General features: G+C 42.1%; 1 protein-coding gene across 3 annotated transcripts in view; it reads left to right on the forward strand.

Annotated features, from left to right (window-relative positions):
• Positions 1-18,167, forward strand: part of cers4a (ceramide synthase 4a) — a 31,453-nt gene that overhangs the window by 9,248 nt on the left and 4,038 nt on the right. For all 3 annotated transcript variants that reach the window (XM_060941306.1, XM_060941308.1, XM_060941307.1), the window contains exons 4-9: positions 339-457; positions 584-641; positions 7,265-7,315; positions 8,888-8,980; positions 14,405-14,533; positions 16,969-17,075. In XM_060941306.1, the coding sequence (XP_060797289.1) occupies positions 339-457; positions 584-641; positions 7,265-7,315; positions 8,888-8,980; positions 14,405-14,533; positions 16,969-17,075 (557 nt within the window). The remainder of the gene's footprint in view (positions 1-338; positions 458-583; positions 642-7,264; positions 7,316-8,887; positions 8,981-14,404; positions 14,534-16,968; positions 17,076-18,167) is intronic.

The raw sequence follows: 18,167 nt of genomic DNA on the forward strand, positions 1-18,167 counted from the left end.
AGAGGAGATACATGGATGTGGTGAGAGAGGACATGAAAGTGGCAGGTGTGGTAGAGAAGGATGTGGAAGACAGGGAGCAATGGAGACGAAAGATCCGCTGTGGCGACCCCTAATCGGGAGCAGCCAAAAGAAGAAGAAGAAGCTAGAATTACTGTTCTACTATTTAAGACAGTTAATCAGTATCTTCTGACCAATCACAATTTTGAATTTAGGACCCACAATTCTACAGACCATTACATATCTCTGAGTGTTAGTACAGGTTTCATGTATTATTAGCCATCATAAACTCCATTAGCTTGGTTGCTGTAATAAAGTAACTGCCATTTTCCTTCACTCAGAGCGAGCTCACGGGCCTGGAGAAGCATTGCGGCCTCACACTGCGTCAGATTCAGAACTGGCTCAGGTTTCGCCGCAACCAAGACAAGCCAAGCAACACCAAGAAGTTCTGCGAAGCTTCGTGAGCACATTCTGCCTCTTGACACATTTAATATGGTTATGTTGAGTCATGATTGATGAATGCAAAGATAGGAAGAAGTTGATGGTGATTGTATTTCAAACAATGCGTCTCTGTTTCGATTTGCAGGTGGAGGTTTGTTTTCTACCTCATCGCATTCACAGCAGGACTCACCTTCTTGATTGATGTGAGATGTCAAATCGATTTATATTTTTTTTTCTCTCTGGGAAATTTAATTAGTCACATTACAGTCTATGATGCTACCATGCTTCCCTGTTTCTTCTCAACTGCCACTGCACCCAGTGGCTGAACAACTGCACTCAAGGCCCCAGGGCAAAACACCAATCAGCCTATATCTAACAAAAAGCAGTTTTTAAGAACGTAGCCTTTGGACATAGCCATGGCAAAATTGCAAACAAACAGAAGGCCTGCGGCATATAATCAGGCTATATTAGAACAGAACTTGCTCAGTTTTTTTTTATTTTATTTTTTTATAGGCCTACATAGCCTGTATTTTCCATTCATTTTTTTATTATGTTCCAAATAGACACTAAACAGCAACAAAAAAAAATCCAGCAATCATGAATGATACGCCCTCATTGTGTAAGCACGTCTTCAACTACAAAGCCGACACGGAAACCTGCGTTCGTCATTAAAAAGGCATTCGTCAACTATTTGAGGGATGTTAAGCGCTCTTGCTCGCTCATTCTCAATTGATAAAATGGCCAATCCACAGAGTCTCTCTTGACCCATTGCGTTCCTGAGATAATTTATCAATTTTAATTTGGAGAAAGAGCGCTCTGCTGTCGCAACTGAGATGGGGAGAGTGAGAAAAAGCAAGAAGACCGTGCACACCTCACTAAATGTAGAAGTTTTGAAACCTTTGTGACAGCTGCTGAATGATTACATCAAGGCATGCATAGAACACATTCACCCGAAAATAATGTTCTGCATCGGAAAGCCGACTGTCTTCGCTAAGGTGATCAAAGTGGCGCTTCACTTTTTTCAACCTGGTGGCTACAAATTGCGTTTGACTGCCCCATTTCACAGCCAGTGCCAGAGTGGAAGCCTTTGCCTCATCAAACTGCTCCCTGTACTCCTGTAGAGTTCGTACAGCATTCTGCAATAATGCAGACGCTCTGAGGAGATCAGTGGTCTTCTCCTGCAGTAACTTTGAGATGGCATTATCTCATTTCATCTCATTATCTCTAGCCGCTTTATCCTGTTCTACAGGGTCGCAGGCAAGCTGGAGCCTATCCCAGCTGACTACGGGCGAAAGGCGGGGTACACCCTGGACAAGTCGCCAGGTCATCACAGGGCTGACACATAGACACAGACAACCATTCACACTCACATTCACACCTACGCTCAATTTAGAGTCACCAGTTAACCTAACCTGCATGTCTTTGGACTGTGGGGGAAACCGGAGCACCCGGAGGAAACCCACGCGGACACGGGGAGAACATGCAAACTCCGCACAGAAAGGCCCTCGCCGGCCACGGGCTCGAACCCGGACCTTCTTGCTGTGAGGCGACAGCGCTAACCACTACACCACCGTGCCAACCCGAGATGGCATTAGTGCACTCCAAAATCTTTGTCTGAAGGCTGATTAAAAATATGAACTGAAATTTAGTAATGGCCTTTTTAAGTGCATCTGCGTCATCTCGTTCATTCGTTTTCTTGCTTGTAAGTGAGAGCTTGTCGAGAGCTTTAATGACGTCTCCATATCTGTACTTTAACGCAACAAGCGCATCGTAGCGGGAGGACCAGCGGGTTGGGCAGAGGCGTTTCAAGGTTATGTCCCTGCTCTCTGGGCTCAACAAGTCGCCAAGTAATGCCCATCTCTTAACACTGTTGGCAACCACATCATAAAACTGTCTAATCTCTGGGATATTTTTGACAATCATTCAGTACCAAATTCAGACAATGAGCCGCACAGTGCACGTACAAAGCGAGGGGCTCCCGCTCCGCTATTCTCGCTTGAACACCAGAATAAATTCCGCTCATGTTTGCTGCGCCTGTCCACGGCATCTGGAGAGATCTAAGCCATTCCCTTCAATGCAGCTAATAATTCGGCCCTCCAGTTCAGAAGCGGATGCGTTCACAGTTATCTCGAATCCAAGAAAAGCCTCAACTATCCTGATTTCACAGGGTTTTTATTTATTTAATTTTTTTTAACCATGATAAGAATGTGTAGCAAAAATGAGAGCTATATAGGTCAACTAGTCTGTAATCATGTGAAAACTTGTAGGTTTCAAGGAATTTCCAATGAAATCGCGTAAGGCACATTTATTGGGAGGGCCTGAATGTCAAAGGGTGGGGCCCTGTATGGCTAGGGGAGGGCCCAGGGGCAATGGCCCCGCCCACCCCTTTAGCCCCGCCCCTGACTGCACCTATACATGCAATGTTGTGGGAAGGTAAATAGCCTATAATAAATACACACAGAAACGTCTATAATACTGAAGAACAAATTAAAAAAAAAAAGGTGATCACATAAGAATTTGCCTTCATTGCTGTGAAACCTTTAAATTAGTTCTGAAATAGCCAGTTAAGAAGTCATAGTTAGTTGTATAGAATTCGGCCTGTGTGTAATTAAAACTGTATGTGATCTCAGTAAATGTACATGTTCCTGGAATAATCCAGAGTTTATTTGAGAACAACAAACAGAATCAAGAAAACCAGGGATCACAACAAAGTTCTAGAAAACTATCAATCAGGGTTTGGTTTTAAAATGTAACCCAAACTTTGAACATCCCATGGAGCTACGTTAAATCCATTCTGAAAAAAATGGAAAGAATATCGTGCAACCACAACTCTGCTCAGAGGATGCCATCCACCCAAAGTCAGTGATGGGGTAAGGAGAGCATTAATTAGTCAGAGAAACAACCAAGGGACTAAGCGTAACTTTCAGTTACCCCATTTCGACTAACAGGGAATGAGTTCCTGAACCAGTTCTGTTCAGGATTCTTTGAACCTTGGTACCAGTTAGCGAACCGGCCCACGTTTTCAGCAGTTTTGAGTGGAACCGTTATAATCAAGGATGCTTCATGAACGGAGGGCATTACATAACTCACAAAGGGAGTACACAGTAGTAGCACGATGGAGGTGCGCATTGATTATGTGCAAGCTTTTGTTCTGTTATTGCAGGTACAACCCCGATTCCAAAAAAGTTGGGACAAAGTACAAATTGTAAATTAAAACGGAATGCAATGATGTGGAAGTTTCAAAATTCCATATTTTATTCAGAATAGAACATAGATGACATATCAAATGTTTAAACTGAGAAAATGCATCATTTAAAGAGAAAAATTAGGTGATTTTAAATTTCATGACAACAACACATCTCAAAGTTGGGACAAGGCCATGTTTACCACTGTGAGACATCCCCTTTTCTCTTTACAACAGTCTGTAAATGTCTGGGAAATGAGGAGACAAGTTGCTCAAGTTTAGGGATAGGAATGTTAACCCATTCTTGTCTAATGTAGGATTCTAGTTGCTCAACTGTCTTAGGTCTTTTTTGTCGTATCTTCTGTTTTATGATGCACCAAATGTTTTCTATGGGTGAAAGATCTGGACTGCAGGCTGGCCAGTTCAGTACCCGGACCCTTCTTCTACGCAGCCATGATGCTGTAATTGATGCAGTATGTGGTTTGGCATTGTCATGTTGGAAAATGCAAGGTCTTCCCTGAAAGAGACGTCGTCTGGATGGGAGCATATGTTGCTCTAGAACCTGGATATACCTTTCAGCATTGATGGTGTCTTTCCAGATGTGTAAGCTGCCCATGCCACACGCACTAATGCAACCCCATACCATCAGAGATGCAGGCTTCTGAACTGAGCGCTGATAACAACTTGGGTCGTCCTTCTCCTCTTTAGTCCGAATGACACGGCGTCCCTGATTTCCATAAAGAACTTCAAATTTTGATTCGTCTGACCACAGAACAGTTTTCCACTTTGCCACAGTCCATTTTAAATGAGCCTTGGCCCAGAGAAGACATCTGCGCTTCTGGATCATGTTTAGATACGGCTTCTTCTTTGAACTATAGAGTTTTAGCTGGCAATGGCAGATGGCACGGTGAATTGTGTTCACAGATAATGTTCTCTGGAAATATTCCTGAGCCCATTTTGTGATTTCCAATACAGAAGCATGCCTGTATGTGATGCAGTGCTGTCTAAGGGCCTGAAGATCACGGGCACCCAGTATGGTTTTCCGGCCTTGACCCTTACGCCAGTGGCGGCTGGCTCATAGGGGGCGCTCGGGCGCCGCCCTCCCACATGTGGAGGGGAAAAAAATATAAAATATATCGATATATATTTTTTACAAATTTTATTATCAATGTCAGTTTTACTTAATAGTGTGTGCCTACATGCGATCTGAATTATTTAAACAACATTTCCACCAACTGACTCTCACTCAATGGTGAATTTCCACCGACAGATGCGTATCATTTCTCTTCTTGGGCGCTCGGCAAAGCGCCCCAGAAGTGCAGCGGAATAGCCAATCGTGTATGGTTGCTCGGGAAAAATCATAAATACTTGGCCAATCAGCATCGCCGAATTTAATGGTTTTGGGGCGCTGGAAATTTCGCCCCTGCTACAGAAAATGCATCTCTCTCTCTCTCTCTCTCTCTCTCTCTCTCTGTCTTTGATGTTCAAAACTAGACTTTTGGTTCATATTGGACAATAATCACACATCTTTCTTGTCATAGTTTGTATTCACAACAAGAGTGTCAACACTGTTTCGCTCCCCCTCTCACTGTCTCGTTTCACAGAAATACACCTAGCTCAGAACACACACACACACACACACACACACACACACACCTCATTTCATAGTCACTCTCTCACACAGAAATCTTACACTCACCTTAGAATCAGACACACACACACACACACACACACACACACCACCTCACTCAGTCCCACACTCACCTTAGAAACCTTCCTCCCTCTCTCTCACTCACTCATTTACACTCTCTCTCTCACACACACACACACACACACACACACACACAGTTGATTTGTATAGATTCAGCTGAAATCATACCCTTGCTGTAAACTTCTCTCAAGAACTTGAGTATTGTATTGTATTTGAAACCGTTCCTTTCCAAAGCATAAATGGAGCCTAATATAGCTGTAAATTGTTAATTTACTTTATCTGTGAAACTGCTGATTTTGAGAAGGAAATTAAATTATTATTGTGGAATTGTCATTTTCTGACTGTTCATTTGAATGCTTATACTGGACTAGGCAGGGAACTCTACTGGCACACACCAGCCCCACCAAGAATTTTTTTCACCAGCCGCCACTGCCTTACGCACAGAGATTCTTCCAGATTCTCTGAATCTTTTGATGATATTATGCACTGTAGATGATGATATGTTCAAACTCTTTGCAATTTTACACTGTCGAACTCCTTTCTGATATTGCTCCACTATTTGTTGGCGCAGAATTAGGGGGATTGGTGATCCTCTTCCCATCTTTACTTCTGAGAGCCGCTGCCACTCCAAGATGCTCTTTTTATACCCAGTCATGTTAATGACCTATTGCCAGTTGACCTAATGAGTTGCAATTTGGTCCTCCAGCTGTTCCTTTTTTGTACCTTTAACTTTTCCAGCCTCTTATTGCCCCTGTCCCAACTTTTTTGAGATGTGTTGCTGTCATGAAATTTCAAATGAGCCAATATTTGGCATGAAATTTCAAAATGTCTCACTTTCGACATTTGATATGTTGTCTATGTTCTATTGTGAATACAATATCAGTTTTTGAGATTTGTAAATTATTGCATTCCGTTTTTATTTACAATTTGTACTTTGTCCCAACTTTTTTGGAATCGGGGTTGTATTTGTTTTTGGTCCATTTTTTTTTTTTTTGAAGATGCATCCTTTTCTGTTGCGTTCTCCATTGTTACGGTACGCTTCCTCTCCAGACTAATGATGCCTACTCATGTTGGCACGGTTTGCACTGGAAAAACCAGCTATATCTTGGTTCTAGCTGGGAACCAAATTTTCAGGTTCCGATCCAGTTTATTTTTGGTTGAAATGCTCTGAACAATTCAAATTTTGGTGTGCGAATGGTCGAAAAAGGGTAAATATGATGATCCCAACACCATGCTTCACTGTGGGGGATGGTGATTGCAGGGTTTCCACCAAATGTAGCATTTTGTGCCAAGGCCAAAGGTCTAATCAGACCAGAGAGGATTTCTCCACATTTACTGAGTTCCAACATGCCTTTTGGTTAACTATAAACAGGATTTTATTGCCACTCTTCCTTAAAGCCCAGCTTTGTGAAGTGTCCAGGCTATGGTTGTCCTGTGAACAGCCTCTACTGTCTGAGCTGTGGCTCTTTTCAGCAACTCCATGTTGAAGGGGGATGAAAACTTATGCAAGCCACTGTAGCTATGCTATTCAGGTAGAACATTTTAGAATGTGTGTGTTCTACCAAGACTTTTTAATAATTGTTATTATCCAGTCTTTTCCTGATGTAGTAATGGTGCATTGTACGGAGCCTGTGACACTTAGAGAATATTTATCCTATAAATACAACACTGAAATGATTTTGTAGGAAATAAAGTGAGAGTCATGTGTAATGTACAGTGTCTCAGGCTCATATGCAATCTCTTTTCTTGATAAGTTTAGAGTTTAACACACTTCCTCGATGTGGCATTTGTCAGAAACTAAGTACAAAGAGAGGGAACCATATCCAGAAAGAGATTTTTTTAACTTGTGTCATATGTTGTGTTTAGGTCTAACATTCACTACCCTTCTGTTTTCATAAGCATGTAGAATTATTTTCTTCTCTCCCACACAGACAGCTTGGTTTTGGGACCAACGTGAGTGCTGGTGTGGATACCCCAAACAAGTGAGTGGTCTTTGTGTGTTGGTATGTGCTGAGGAATTAAATGAGAAAGGTACCACTTTTGTTTTTTGTAGTGCTGTCAAGCGATTAAAATATTTAATCGCGATTAATGTCGCGACTGTCATAGTTAACTCGTGATTAATCGCAATTTAATCGCACATTTTTGTCACATGAAAAACCATTGTAATTCTCTTATCAGCATAAAAAAGTGAATGGGCTTGCTCACCGTTCGAACTACGGGGGTACTCGGGGGATCCGAGATCCCCTGAAACAGACATGAGATCCCTTGAAAACATGATTTGGGAAATGTTGGGGGGTCTCTAAAATATTGGCAAAATGATGTTTATTGACATAGCAATCGTGTGTAACGGGAAGCATTTGCATATCCGAAGTGAGCGCGCGATGGAGAGCCGCGCTCTGAGACAAGCGCAAGCACCCCCCCCAAGGGAAAATAAGGGACCCCCCCGAAAATATCGGCATAGTTCGAACACTGGTTGTACCAATGTTTTTTTTTTATTGCAGAGCATAACACGTCTTGTCACAGCCACTGCAAAGTGGGGCTGGAGCCGCCGATGGGAAAACGAAACCTAAGCCGAGCACCGTGGCTCTTCGGGGGAGGGCAGAAGACTCTGGCTGTGCGGGGCGTGGCATCATGTCACAGAGCGTTAATCTCGCGATAAAAAAATTATCACCGTTAAAATTGAGTCAAGTTAACGCGTTAATAACGCGACATTTTTGACAGCACTAGTTTTTTGTTTTCTTTCTCTAAAGCAGTGCATGGAAAACAAGTCATAATCAAAAGGAGTGAGGTATTTGAAGTGACCAGTTTAGCATTGTGCAAACTGCAAACTAAAATATCACAGACCTACCTCAGAATACATCTCATTTGGTTTGCATGCTTAGGTTTTGTGGAAAATGTGATTTGGGGTACACCTTTTTAACCATTTGTCCATCTTTATACATAGATAACAGAAGCACATGTACAATATAGCACGATTTAAGAGTGTCTGATAATTTAGGATGGTGGCACGGTGGTGTAGTGGTTAGCGCTATCGCCTCACAGCAAGAAGGCTCTGGGTTCCAGCCCAGTGGTCAACAGGGGCCTTTCTGTGTGGAGTTTGCATGTTCTCCCCGTGTCTGCGTGGGTTTCCTCCAGGTACTCCGGTTTCCTCCACAGTCCAAAGACATGCAGGTTAGGTTAACTGGTGACTCTAAATTGACCGTAGGTGTGAATAGTTGTTTGTTTCTGTGTGTCAGCCCTGTGATAACCTAGCAACTTGTCCAGTGTGTACCCCGCCTCTCGCCCATAATCAGCTGGGATAGGCTCCAGCTTGCCTGCGACCCTGCACAGGATAAGCGGTTATGGATAATGGATAATAGATGATTATTTAGGCATGCAGTTTGCACAGTCCTAAATTCTAAGTAGGATTAGAATGTGGTGGATTCAGAATATAAAACAATAGAAAAGAGAGCACTGACAAGAGCTGAACAGGACAATATACTTGTGTTCCTCATGCCTCACTAATTTAGTATTTCTCACTCTGTCTCTGTCCTTCTGTTTGTGCCTCATTGTAGCCTGTGGCTGAGTCGCACTACTGGTACTACATTCTGGAGCTCAGCTTCTACTGGTCATTGCTGCTGTGTGTCTCCGTGGACGTCAAACGCAAAGTAAGACTCTTCATATCTTTCTTTTTTCAGTGTACCAGTAGACCAGATTTTTATTAGGATTTTTATGTTGACACTGGGGCAGCATGGTGGTGTAGTGGTTAGCGCTATCGCCTCACAGCAAGAAGGTCCTGGGTTCGAGCCCCGTGGCCGGCGAGGGCCTTTCTGTGCAGAGTTTGCATGTTCTCCCCGTGTCCGCGTGGGTTTCCTCCGGGTGCTCCGGTTTCCCCCACAGTCCAAAGACATGCAGGTTAGGTTAACTGGTGACTCTAAATTGACCGTAGGTGTGAATGTGAGTGTGAATGGTTGTCTGTGTCTATGTGTCAGCCCTGTGATGACCTGGCGACTTGTCCAGGGTGTACCCCGCCTTTCGCCCGTAGTCAGCTGGGATAGGCTCCAGCTTGCCTGCGACCCTGTAGAAGGATAAAGCGGCTAGAGATGATGAGATGAGATGTTGACACTGACAACAGACATTGATTGGTGTCTAATACAACGTCAGTGTCATGGAAGGAGGTGGGGCCTCTGTGCTTGTTGGTTACAGTGGTGGTTTGTCACTAGCCCCTTTTACACAGAAATCCCGCGGTATTGCCAGAAAAAAAAAAAAGACCTCTCAATATGCCTACTTTGGTTATTTCCACTGAACCAAACAAATCTGGTATAAAGCCATGCCAGTGTGTGTTTTTACTAGGGATGCCACCCGTCCTGTAAAATACGGAATCATCCTTTATTTGGCAATTAAATCTTGTGTCCCATATTGAACTGATACGGGACGCGATTTGTTCCGTATTTTCATAAATGTCCAATACACATGTCTGTCTCACACATATCAACACTAAATCTAACAATAATGAACAAAATAAAACCGGAAATACTCCGTTGCGGGATCTACCCAGGACGCAAACCCCTCCACTCTGTGTCCCGCTCTGTGCGTCTGTGCCTGGCTGCCTGCGTCACTGCGTGTGGCGCTGTCACGGTTGCCTAGAGACAGACAACACACACCGGCGCTGCTCAAAAAACCCGGGCCTTTTAAAAATGTCTGCTGCACCCGGCACTCCACCACGTCCTCAAAAGCATAAACGCTTACAAAAATACAGACGTGAGTGGGAAGAGGCACATCCTTGGCTGGACAGCGTGAGTGGAGACAACTACAGAGCAAACTGTAAAGTCTGTCGGCGAGTGTTTTCAGTGGCGGACGGTGGGCTGTCTGACATTAATAATAAGCAGACATACATGTTTGTTGTGTGTTTTGTTGTTTTTTGTTCTCTTTTTTCCTCTCTAAGTAAAAATGTCCCCAAGGTTCACAAAGAGAGTCCCTACACCAAGAACAGTTATGCCTTTAGATTTACAGTGATATATTAAGTTCTCGATATATTTAGATTATATTTTAAAAGTTCATTGTTGCCCACTTGTACATTATACATTTTTACAGCACTGGCAATAAAGCATTTCAAGCTTTAAGTATGAGTAATTGCTTTCTTGATCACCCCTTTACTAAAAACACCTACAAAATAAAACATACCACTGCTGCGGGCACCCCACCCCATGGGAGTCGTGCCCGTGGTGGTCATGGCCCCAAGGAGCTGTCGGGGGCGTCACTTATTTTCATTTCTGAATGGTGGCAACCCTAGTTTTTACATAGTATGCTGGTGTTCCAGAACTAGAGGCATGACATATATAAAATGCTAGGCGTCAGAAATATGAATACCCCAAGCATACCACTATTGCTTTCAAAACAATCATGGCGGATGAATTGAGTGTCGAGGTACTGTTCTTTTATTTCATTGATTCTTAGTTATTTTGGGGTTGATTTATATTTATTTACAAAAAAAAGTAGTTTTTTTTAGCCATCTACTTATCTGTCTCCCATTCTTGTTGCAATCTCTGAGCCGGGCTGTGAGACATTGTCAAAAACTTCACACCCCTGTTCCGCTATGCCGGCTGTACCTTTTTACAGAGACATTTTTACGGCTCAGAGGCGCAAAAAAAGACACCCCATTCCGTATTCAAACCTTTTACACAGAACGGTGAGGTGGAAATAAAGCAGAACATTCCTGCTTTGAACAGGCTGTTTAAGAGGGGCTAGTGTTACTTAGAGACAGAGACCAGACAACCTTAATTAGAGCTAACAGACATGGAGGACACACATCCTTCACTGAAACTGACAGGCCCATTGAGAAGGAGGTTTTGTACATCTGTCAGTTGTACTAAGTGGGGACAGGGCATGCTCAGGACAGGACAGGGTGCGGTCTTTCAATTAAAACCAATACATCTGTACAGTAGTGAATCACTTTGTTTAACATGCTGCCAAGTTGCTTTGTATCTCGTCTAAACTGAACCGACTCCTTAAAATGTAGCTCTCAGATTGTTGATGTATTGACATACATCTTAGGCTTATACGGCAAGTTATTTTGTAACTACTGACATTAGAACTATGGCAGATGGGGAGTTGTTGAGACAACAGTAGTGGTTTTAAAATCAAGACCAAAACCTACAGTACATGCATCACGGGAAGCAGGTGCAGAAGTTGCGTACACGGTATGAATCAGAGGAAGTGTGCGCTGCCTTTAGTCTTCCATATTGAAGAGTTTCACACTAAATCAAATATTTAGGTTTCTTGTGGTTTATCACAAATAAGTAGGTGAAAGCACAGTGCAAGTGTGAATTTCCACATTGCTGTAGCTTCAGTTGAGCTGGGGAATAAAATAAGCTCGAGAGAATGAGGAAATGGGCGGCACGGTGGTGTAGTGGTTAGCGCTGTCGCCTCACAGCAAGAAGGTCCGGGTTCGAGCCCCGTGGCCGGCGAGGGCCTTTCTGTGCGGAGTTTGCATGTTCTCCCCGTGTCCACGTGGGTTTCCTCCGGGTGCTCCGGTTTCCCCCACAGTCCAAAGACATGCAGGTTAGGTTAACTGGTGACTCTAAATTGACCGTAGGTGTGAATGTGAGTGTGAATCGTTGTCTGTGTCTATGTGTCAGCCCTGTGATGACCTGGCGACTTGTCCAGGGTGTACCCCGCCTTTCGCCCGTAGTCAGCTGGGATAGGCTCCAGCTTGCCTGCGACCCTGTAGAACAGGATAAAGCGGCTAGAGATGATGAGATGAGATATTTAATGCTAACAAACTGTAATAAAATAAAAAAAAAATGACTCTGATGCCTCCTGTACTGGAAATCCTTTCAACACACTCACTGCTGTCTGACTTTATAGCACACAGTTGTGGAAAAATAATGACTCAGTCACACTATTCAGTGTCCCCCAGAAGAGGGTGGGTTCTCATTTGAGTCTTATTTCTCTTATGGGTTCTTCCTCATGTTGTCTCAGGGAGTATTTCCTTGCCACTGTCACCTCTGGCTTGCTCATTAGGAATCTAAATTTAAATATATATCCAAATTTCTGTTAAACTTCTCTGTAACAATGTCCATTATTAAAAGTGCTATATAAATTTAGTTTGATTACTTTTTTAGGTGAACAAGAATCCATGAAAGGCTTTATTTAACCCTTTTTAATACACGATTAGGCTCAATCCTAAAGAGATTTATAATCATTATATACACAGCATGCATGCTATATATCAGGGGTTTTCAAAGTGTGGGAGAGTCAGCCCCCCCTCAGAGAGCAAATAAACAGCAGTGCCTCCCCTTCCAATTTCTGTTGTTGCTATACTTAACGTTCCATTCGTATTTAAAATAAATGGGTGTTGTACACATTTTAATTTTTTTCTTTTACACATTTAAAACATATGAGCTTTTTTAAAACCTCTTTTTTTTACACATTTTAAACATCTGTGCTTTTTTAAAACTTTTTTTACACATTTAAAACATATTAGCTTTTTTAAAACCTCTTGTTTTACACATTTTAAACATCTCATAGCATCGTTAGCTAGCACCTCTTGGCAGACAACACACTGTGGCAGTGGAGCATCTTCAGATCCAGTCCATGAAAATCCAAACTTTAAATAATCGTGGTCAGACTTCCTTCTTTTTTTAGCCTGGCAAGCCAAACTAAATGTGAATATTTAGTCTGGCCTCGATCCGTAGACATTTCCGAAGCGGGTAGGAGGAACAAACCGCTGTCTTTCAAACTGTCTCTGTGCGTATAGGCCAACGCTCTGACCAATCAGCGCAACAGTGACTGTGACGTAGTCAGAGCGACAGAAAGCAGTGGGGGAGGCCTTGAAATAAATAATTTTTCAAGATGCGTATTAATTAATAAACAGGTTCTAGATATTAAGAAGTTTGGAGATAATGACCACAAGTTTGGAGTCTGTACCACATACACATTTTTTTCCAAGTGTTTTTCAAGGGTTTGCTTAAACTGTTTGAGAGTTTTTATTTAGTGGTGTTTGGTGAAATTATTTCCCTTAAATTTAAAATAATGGGAAAATAAAAAACAATCAAAAAGTAATGTTTCAAAGCTGTTTATTAATTCTTCGTACTGCACAAACTAGCCCCATCCTTTTGGCTACGAGCAGAGCCAGCTGGTAAATCAGACTTTTGCCATAGCCGGTCGGCAAAACAGCGAAAACGTCCTTCTTGAAAAGGAATGAGCGGAGAGCCTCTTCCTGCTCATGTTTCAACGAAAACTCCAAGTCTAATTCTTCTAAAACTGATTCCAAAGCGGAGTCAAACGCGCACTGTTCACTAGCCGTAGCCATCTTTCCTGTTGTGCTTTCTCCAGCGTCGCGCAGCTTTGTCGTCACTCCTGCAAAAGCCCGCCCAAAGAATCCAAACAAAAACCTTGCGTTGTGATTGGCGGGCACGATTTGATGCCCGGGGTGTTTTTGTTTATATGGTGCGAGGCTAGACCCATTTGCTAGGCAAAAAATATTTTTGGCCGCTAGGCGGGTGGGTCTAGTTTACTAGGCTATTCTTTTTTTGCTTGGCCCAGACTCTGTCTCCTCACTCACTGTAGCTTTAGGTACTAAAAATCGATCCATTTTGTCTCTGGCAAAGGCTAACTGAAGTTCGCTAAATGTCCGCAAAACTTATTCTGGTTTATTTTTCCTCACGTTGCGCCCCCCCGAAGAACTCTGGCGCCCCCTAGGGGAGGCGCGCCCCACACTTTGAAAAGCCCTGCTATATATGATATAACGTGGTAGCATTGAGCCTATGTAATGCATTATATATCAACATAGCTTATTATTATTACTTATTAAGTGCAAAATTCATACAAATATGATCTAATGCACTGTAAAGACAGTTAGAAGAGACAGAAATATGAGAACATTGAAAAATATTGCTGCCTACATGAAATGGAACTATTTATGTATAATTTCATGTTTATTAGACAGTTGTTTCATATTTCTTTTGAAAAATGTAATAATGCTTAGAAGGGTTGCCAGTTCTTATGTAGGATTGAACCCATTACCACTTGAGCTACAGCTTAAGAGTTGAGCTGTTCACCTGCTAATCTGTCATGTCTGTTGCCTGCAGGACTTCAAGGAGCAGATCATCCATCACATTGCCACCATCTCATTGATTAGTTTCTCCTACTGCGCCAATTTCATACGGGTCGGAACAGTTGTGATGCTGCTACACGACTCATCTGACTTCCTGTTGGAGGTAGTCCACCGTACATCATGTTTGCTCCTTGTGATCATTTCTTCCAAAACCTGCTTTTCCACTGCCTCTTTCCTTGACAAAAATAGTATGTAAATAATTTGAACTATGTGCAGGTGGAAAAGTTTCGGCCTGTTTAAATTTCTCTTACTGCAAGCTGCAGTGAAATGAAATGACCTTCTAGTGAAGGTAACACTGGTGGTATTTTGGACCACTATAATGCAGTACAAAGTATGAATAACTGATGATGTTTGCATGTACTTGACTATACTACTGTGAGCAGTCCTAATCTTGTCACACTTGCATATAAATTATCACCTCACCACCAGGGGCGATTTCTCAGAGACAACAAGGGAAGCCGAGCTTCCCCTAAAATTCTCTCCCCAAACTGCGGCGTCTACGACGTTGAATTCTCATTAAAACAATAACTTGAATAACATAATATATGCCCAAGATTGTATTTATGTTCATAACTATCCTGTAACTTATTTGAGTGATGTCTGACGAACTTGCAGTTCGCTACGAAAATCACCTTTGCTGCCAGGCTGTAACCTTTCTTATTTCAATGGGCTCTATGGACCGGCAGCAGTGTTGCCAGATTGGGTGGTTTTAAGTGCATTTTGGCGGGTTTTGAACATATTTTGGGATGGAAAACGTCAGCAGTATCTGGCAACACTGACTGGCAGCCGGGTATCCGTTGCAGTCTACAAGACGGCTCTGAACAGCCAATTTCGGCTAGTTGTTATTGGTTAAAATCAACAAAATCGTCACTTCCAGGGAAGCCGGGCTTCTCTGGGACTAAACGAGACAGTGGGAGGGACAAGAAGCCGGGCTGATAAAGGATTATTGGAGGTAGTGTTTGAAAGACATGAGGAGGGCGGTACTTCGGCGAGGAACACGGAAGTATGATCAGTCAGTCCCTAGCGGATGTCGAGAAAGTGCAGTCGTGTGCCAAAGTGCTGTCCGAATTTCTTTTCATATAAACGGTTCTTCTCATTGATGTCTCTGTACATTACTCTGTAAATAAATGTAAATATTACTCGTTGTGCTCCGTTAACTTTCATCCATTCTATCAGTTTGATCATTCGTGAATTCACTCATTTTATTTCATTTGTAGTTCAATCTGGTTGTAGGCTAGCTTGAGCCTTATTGGGATCTGCAGTGCTAGCTGCTAACAGAAATTGGTAAAGTCTCTGGAAAGCACAACCAGCTGGTATGACAGGGTCACAGACCATTTTCTGGAAAAGGAGCGGAGGGCAGAATTTGTGTATAAATAGTGTTCATGTTCATGAATCTGAAGTGTGTATATTGTTCAGTAATGTTAAGAGAATGGTGGGCTCTGTGTTACAGGTTATACCTGGGTATAATATTCAAGGTTCTGTGTGTTGCATAGCCTACCTGGTTATGAATTTCCAGACTGTGTTGCAGATGATGTTCAAGGATGTGTTGCACAGCTGGGTGTTGTGTTAAAGACTCTGTGTTGCATATCCGGGTATGATGTTCAAGGCTCTTCGTTGAATAGCCAGTGATTTTTGGATGTTTGATATTTTTGATTAAGGATATGAGGCACTAGCCTGGCAAGCCAGACTATAACATGAAATGTACAAGCAAAAATACTTTCTGCCACTAGGTAGGGTTGTCTAGTTCACTATGCTAATGGGGCACACCTTTCTATGCTTTGATATCCGGCCTACAGGTTTTACGATGAATGCGTAAAATGGGCTTCCCCTGTTTTAAAAACCAGCAGCCGCCACTGCTCACCACTAACAAAGATGTTGCAGGGAACTATGCATAAAATATAAAGAACATCAGTGTTCTATTACAGCAGGAATAAAAAAATGAAAACAAAGAAAGATTTAGTAAAGAATACAACAAGACGGGGTGTGCCGTTATAGAAAAATAATCAACAATGGGGTCGCTGGACGCAAAGTGGAGTTACTGTGACCACCCTGACCACATTGTTTGCCAATGATTACCATTTTGAATTTATTAATTTATTATTAACTTTGTGCTTTTTAACTATTTCTAGCTGCAAAACAAGTTAGTTCCTGTTATTCTCTTATGTTATAGCAGCTATACATAGTTGTTTCTTCACCACCTGCTTTTTTTTTTTTTTAATCTCTCCTCTGTCCCGATTGACTTTCTCTTGGTGGAAATCTTATTGACTGTTTCGAAGCACTGAAACTGCAGACTCCTTCAAGAAACGTTAAATAAACATCATATTACAGAAAATGTCCCCCAGTTTATTGACAGTTAATTAAGCCTAAAAAGTCTGAATATTTTTAAAGGCTTTTTCTCCATGGTAACTACCCCCATTTAATCCTGGTGATGTTGTATATACTTTTTAATCACTATGTTAGATAATTTTTTGAAATTTTGGCCTGCAGGAAATTTGAAGTCATTTCAAAGCGTTTGCCTTTTTTCTGTCATGTTCACAGTCTGCTAAGATGTTTAACTACGCCGGCTGGAAGACGACGTGTGACAGCCTGTTTGTTGTTTTTGCTGTGGTTTTCCTGGTAACTCGCCTTTTTGTTTTTCCGAGCAGGTAAGCGTGCCAATATCTCAGTATAAATATGTGAAGCATTTTCAGTGTGTGAGAAAATGAATGAGGAAAATCTCTCCTCCTATTTTTTCCTATCAAACCAGGGTTAATGGTTCTCTTGCTGTCTCTGTAGCCGTGCCTCAATCCATAATGCATTTGTTCCCAAGTGACACATAACTGAGCCTAACTGGCACAAAAATCCAGCCTCTGTATACAGTACCTGTGATATAAAGTCCAGTTACTAGGACTAACTTGATTTGGACTTGCATGAATTTCACATGTTCTGATGTGGAAATATGATAAACATTTTATTTCTATAATATTACTTAGATTATACTACCACACTTCATTAATGTAGCCATAATCTTGCAGATAATTTACTAAATTAGTGAGGCTCCATTCCGGATTTGATTTCGATTCAGCTTGAGAAGTAGTTTAGATATGAGATATGATGAGGTATGAGAATGAGAGTGGCGCCAACCCTATGTTTACACTAACAAGTAACAAAGGAACATTTGTAAGTGCTGTGATTTCAGAGATAAGTGACATCCATCCATCCAGATTGGGCAGGTCACCGATTTATCGCAGGGCTAATACAGTGATGAACAACCATTCACATTTACCCAGTTGGCCATGAGGTTTGAACCTAGAACTTTCTTGCTGTGATGCAAAAGCACTAACCACTACACAACCATGGCGCCCAAAACGTGACACGTGAAAGGAATTTTTTTTTTTTCAATTCCATGTTGTCTTCAGATCCTCACTCGGAAATTTAGTTCTTACCTGTAGTTAGAGAAGGATGTAGAAGACGGAGCAATTGAGACGAAAGATCCGCTGTGGCGACCTCTAATCGGGAGCAGCCAGAAGAAGAAGAAGGAGGCCACCTATAGTTAGTTTCCATTTACTGTTTAATGAGCAAAAATGGAAGAAATACATACCAGTAGTTCATCTTTTCCTGTCATATAGAAGCTCTCATTAAATGGGTATTCAGACTTTACGAAGCAAAACAAAGCTTGGAAGGAAGTAGCAGATGATGTTGCTGCCTCTGTAGTAGATAGCTAGGACGGTTAGCTTGCTTTGCCAATCGGCCAAGGA

This window comes from Neoarius graeffei, chromosome 15 (genome assembly GCF_027579695.1).
Source record: "Neoarius graeffei isolate fNeoGra1 chromosome 15, fNeoGra1.pri, whole genome shotgun sequence".
Lineage (NCBI taxonomy): Eukaryota > Metazoa > Chordata > Actinopteri > Siluriformes > Ariidae > Neoarius > Neoarius graeffei.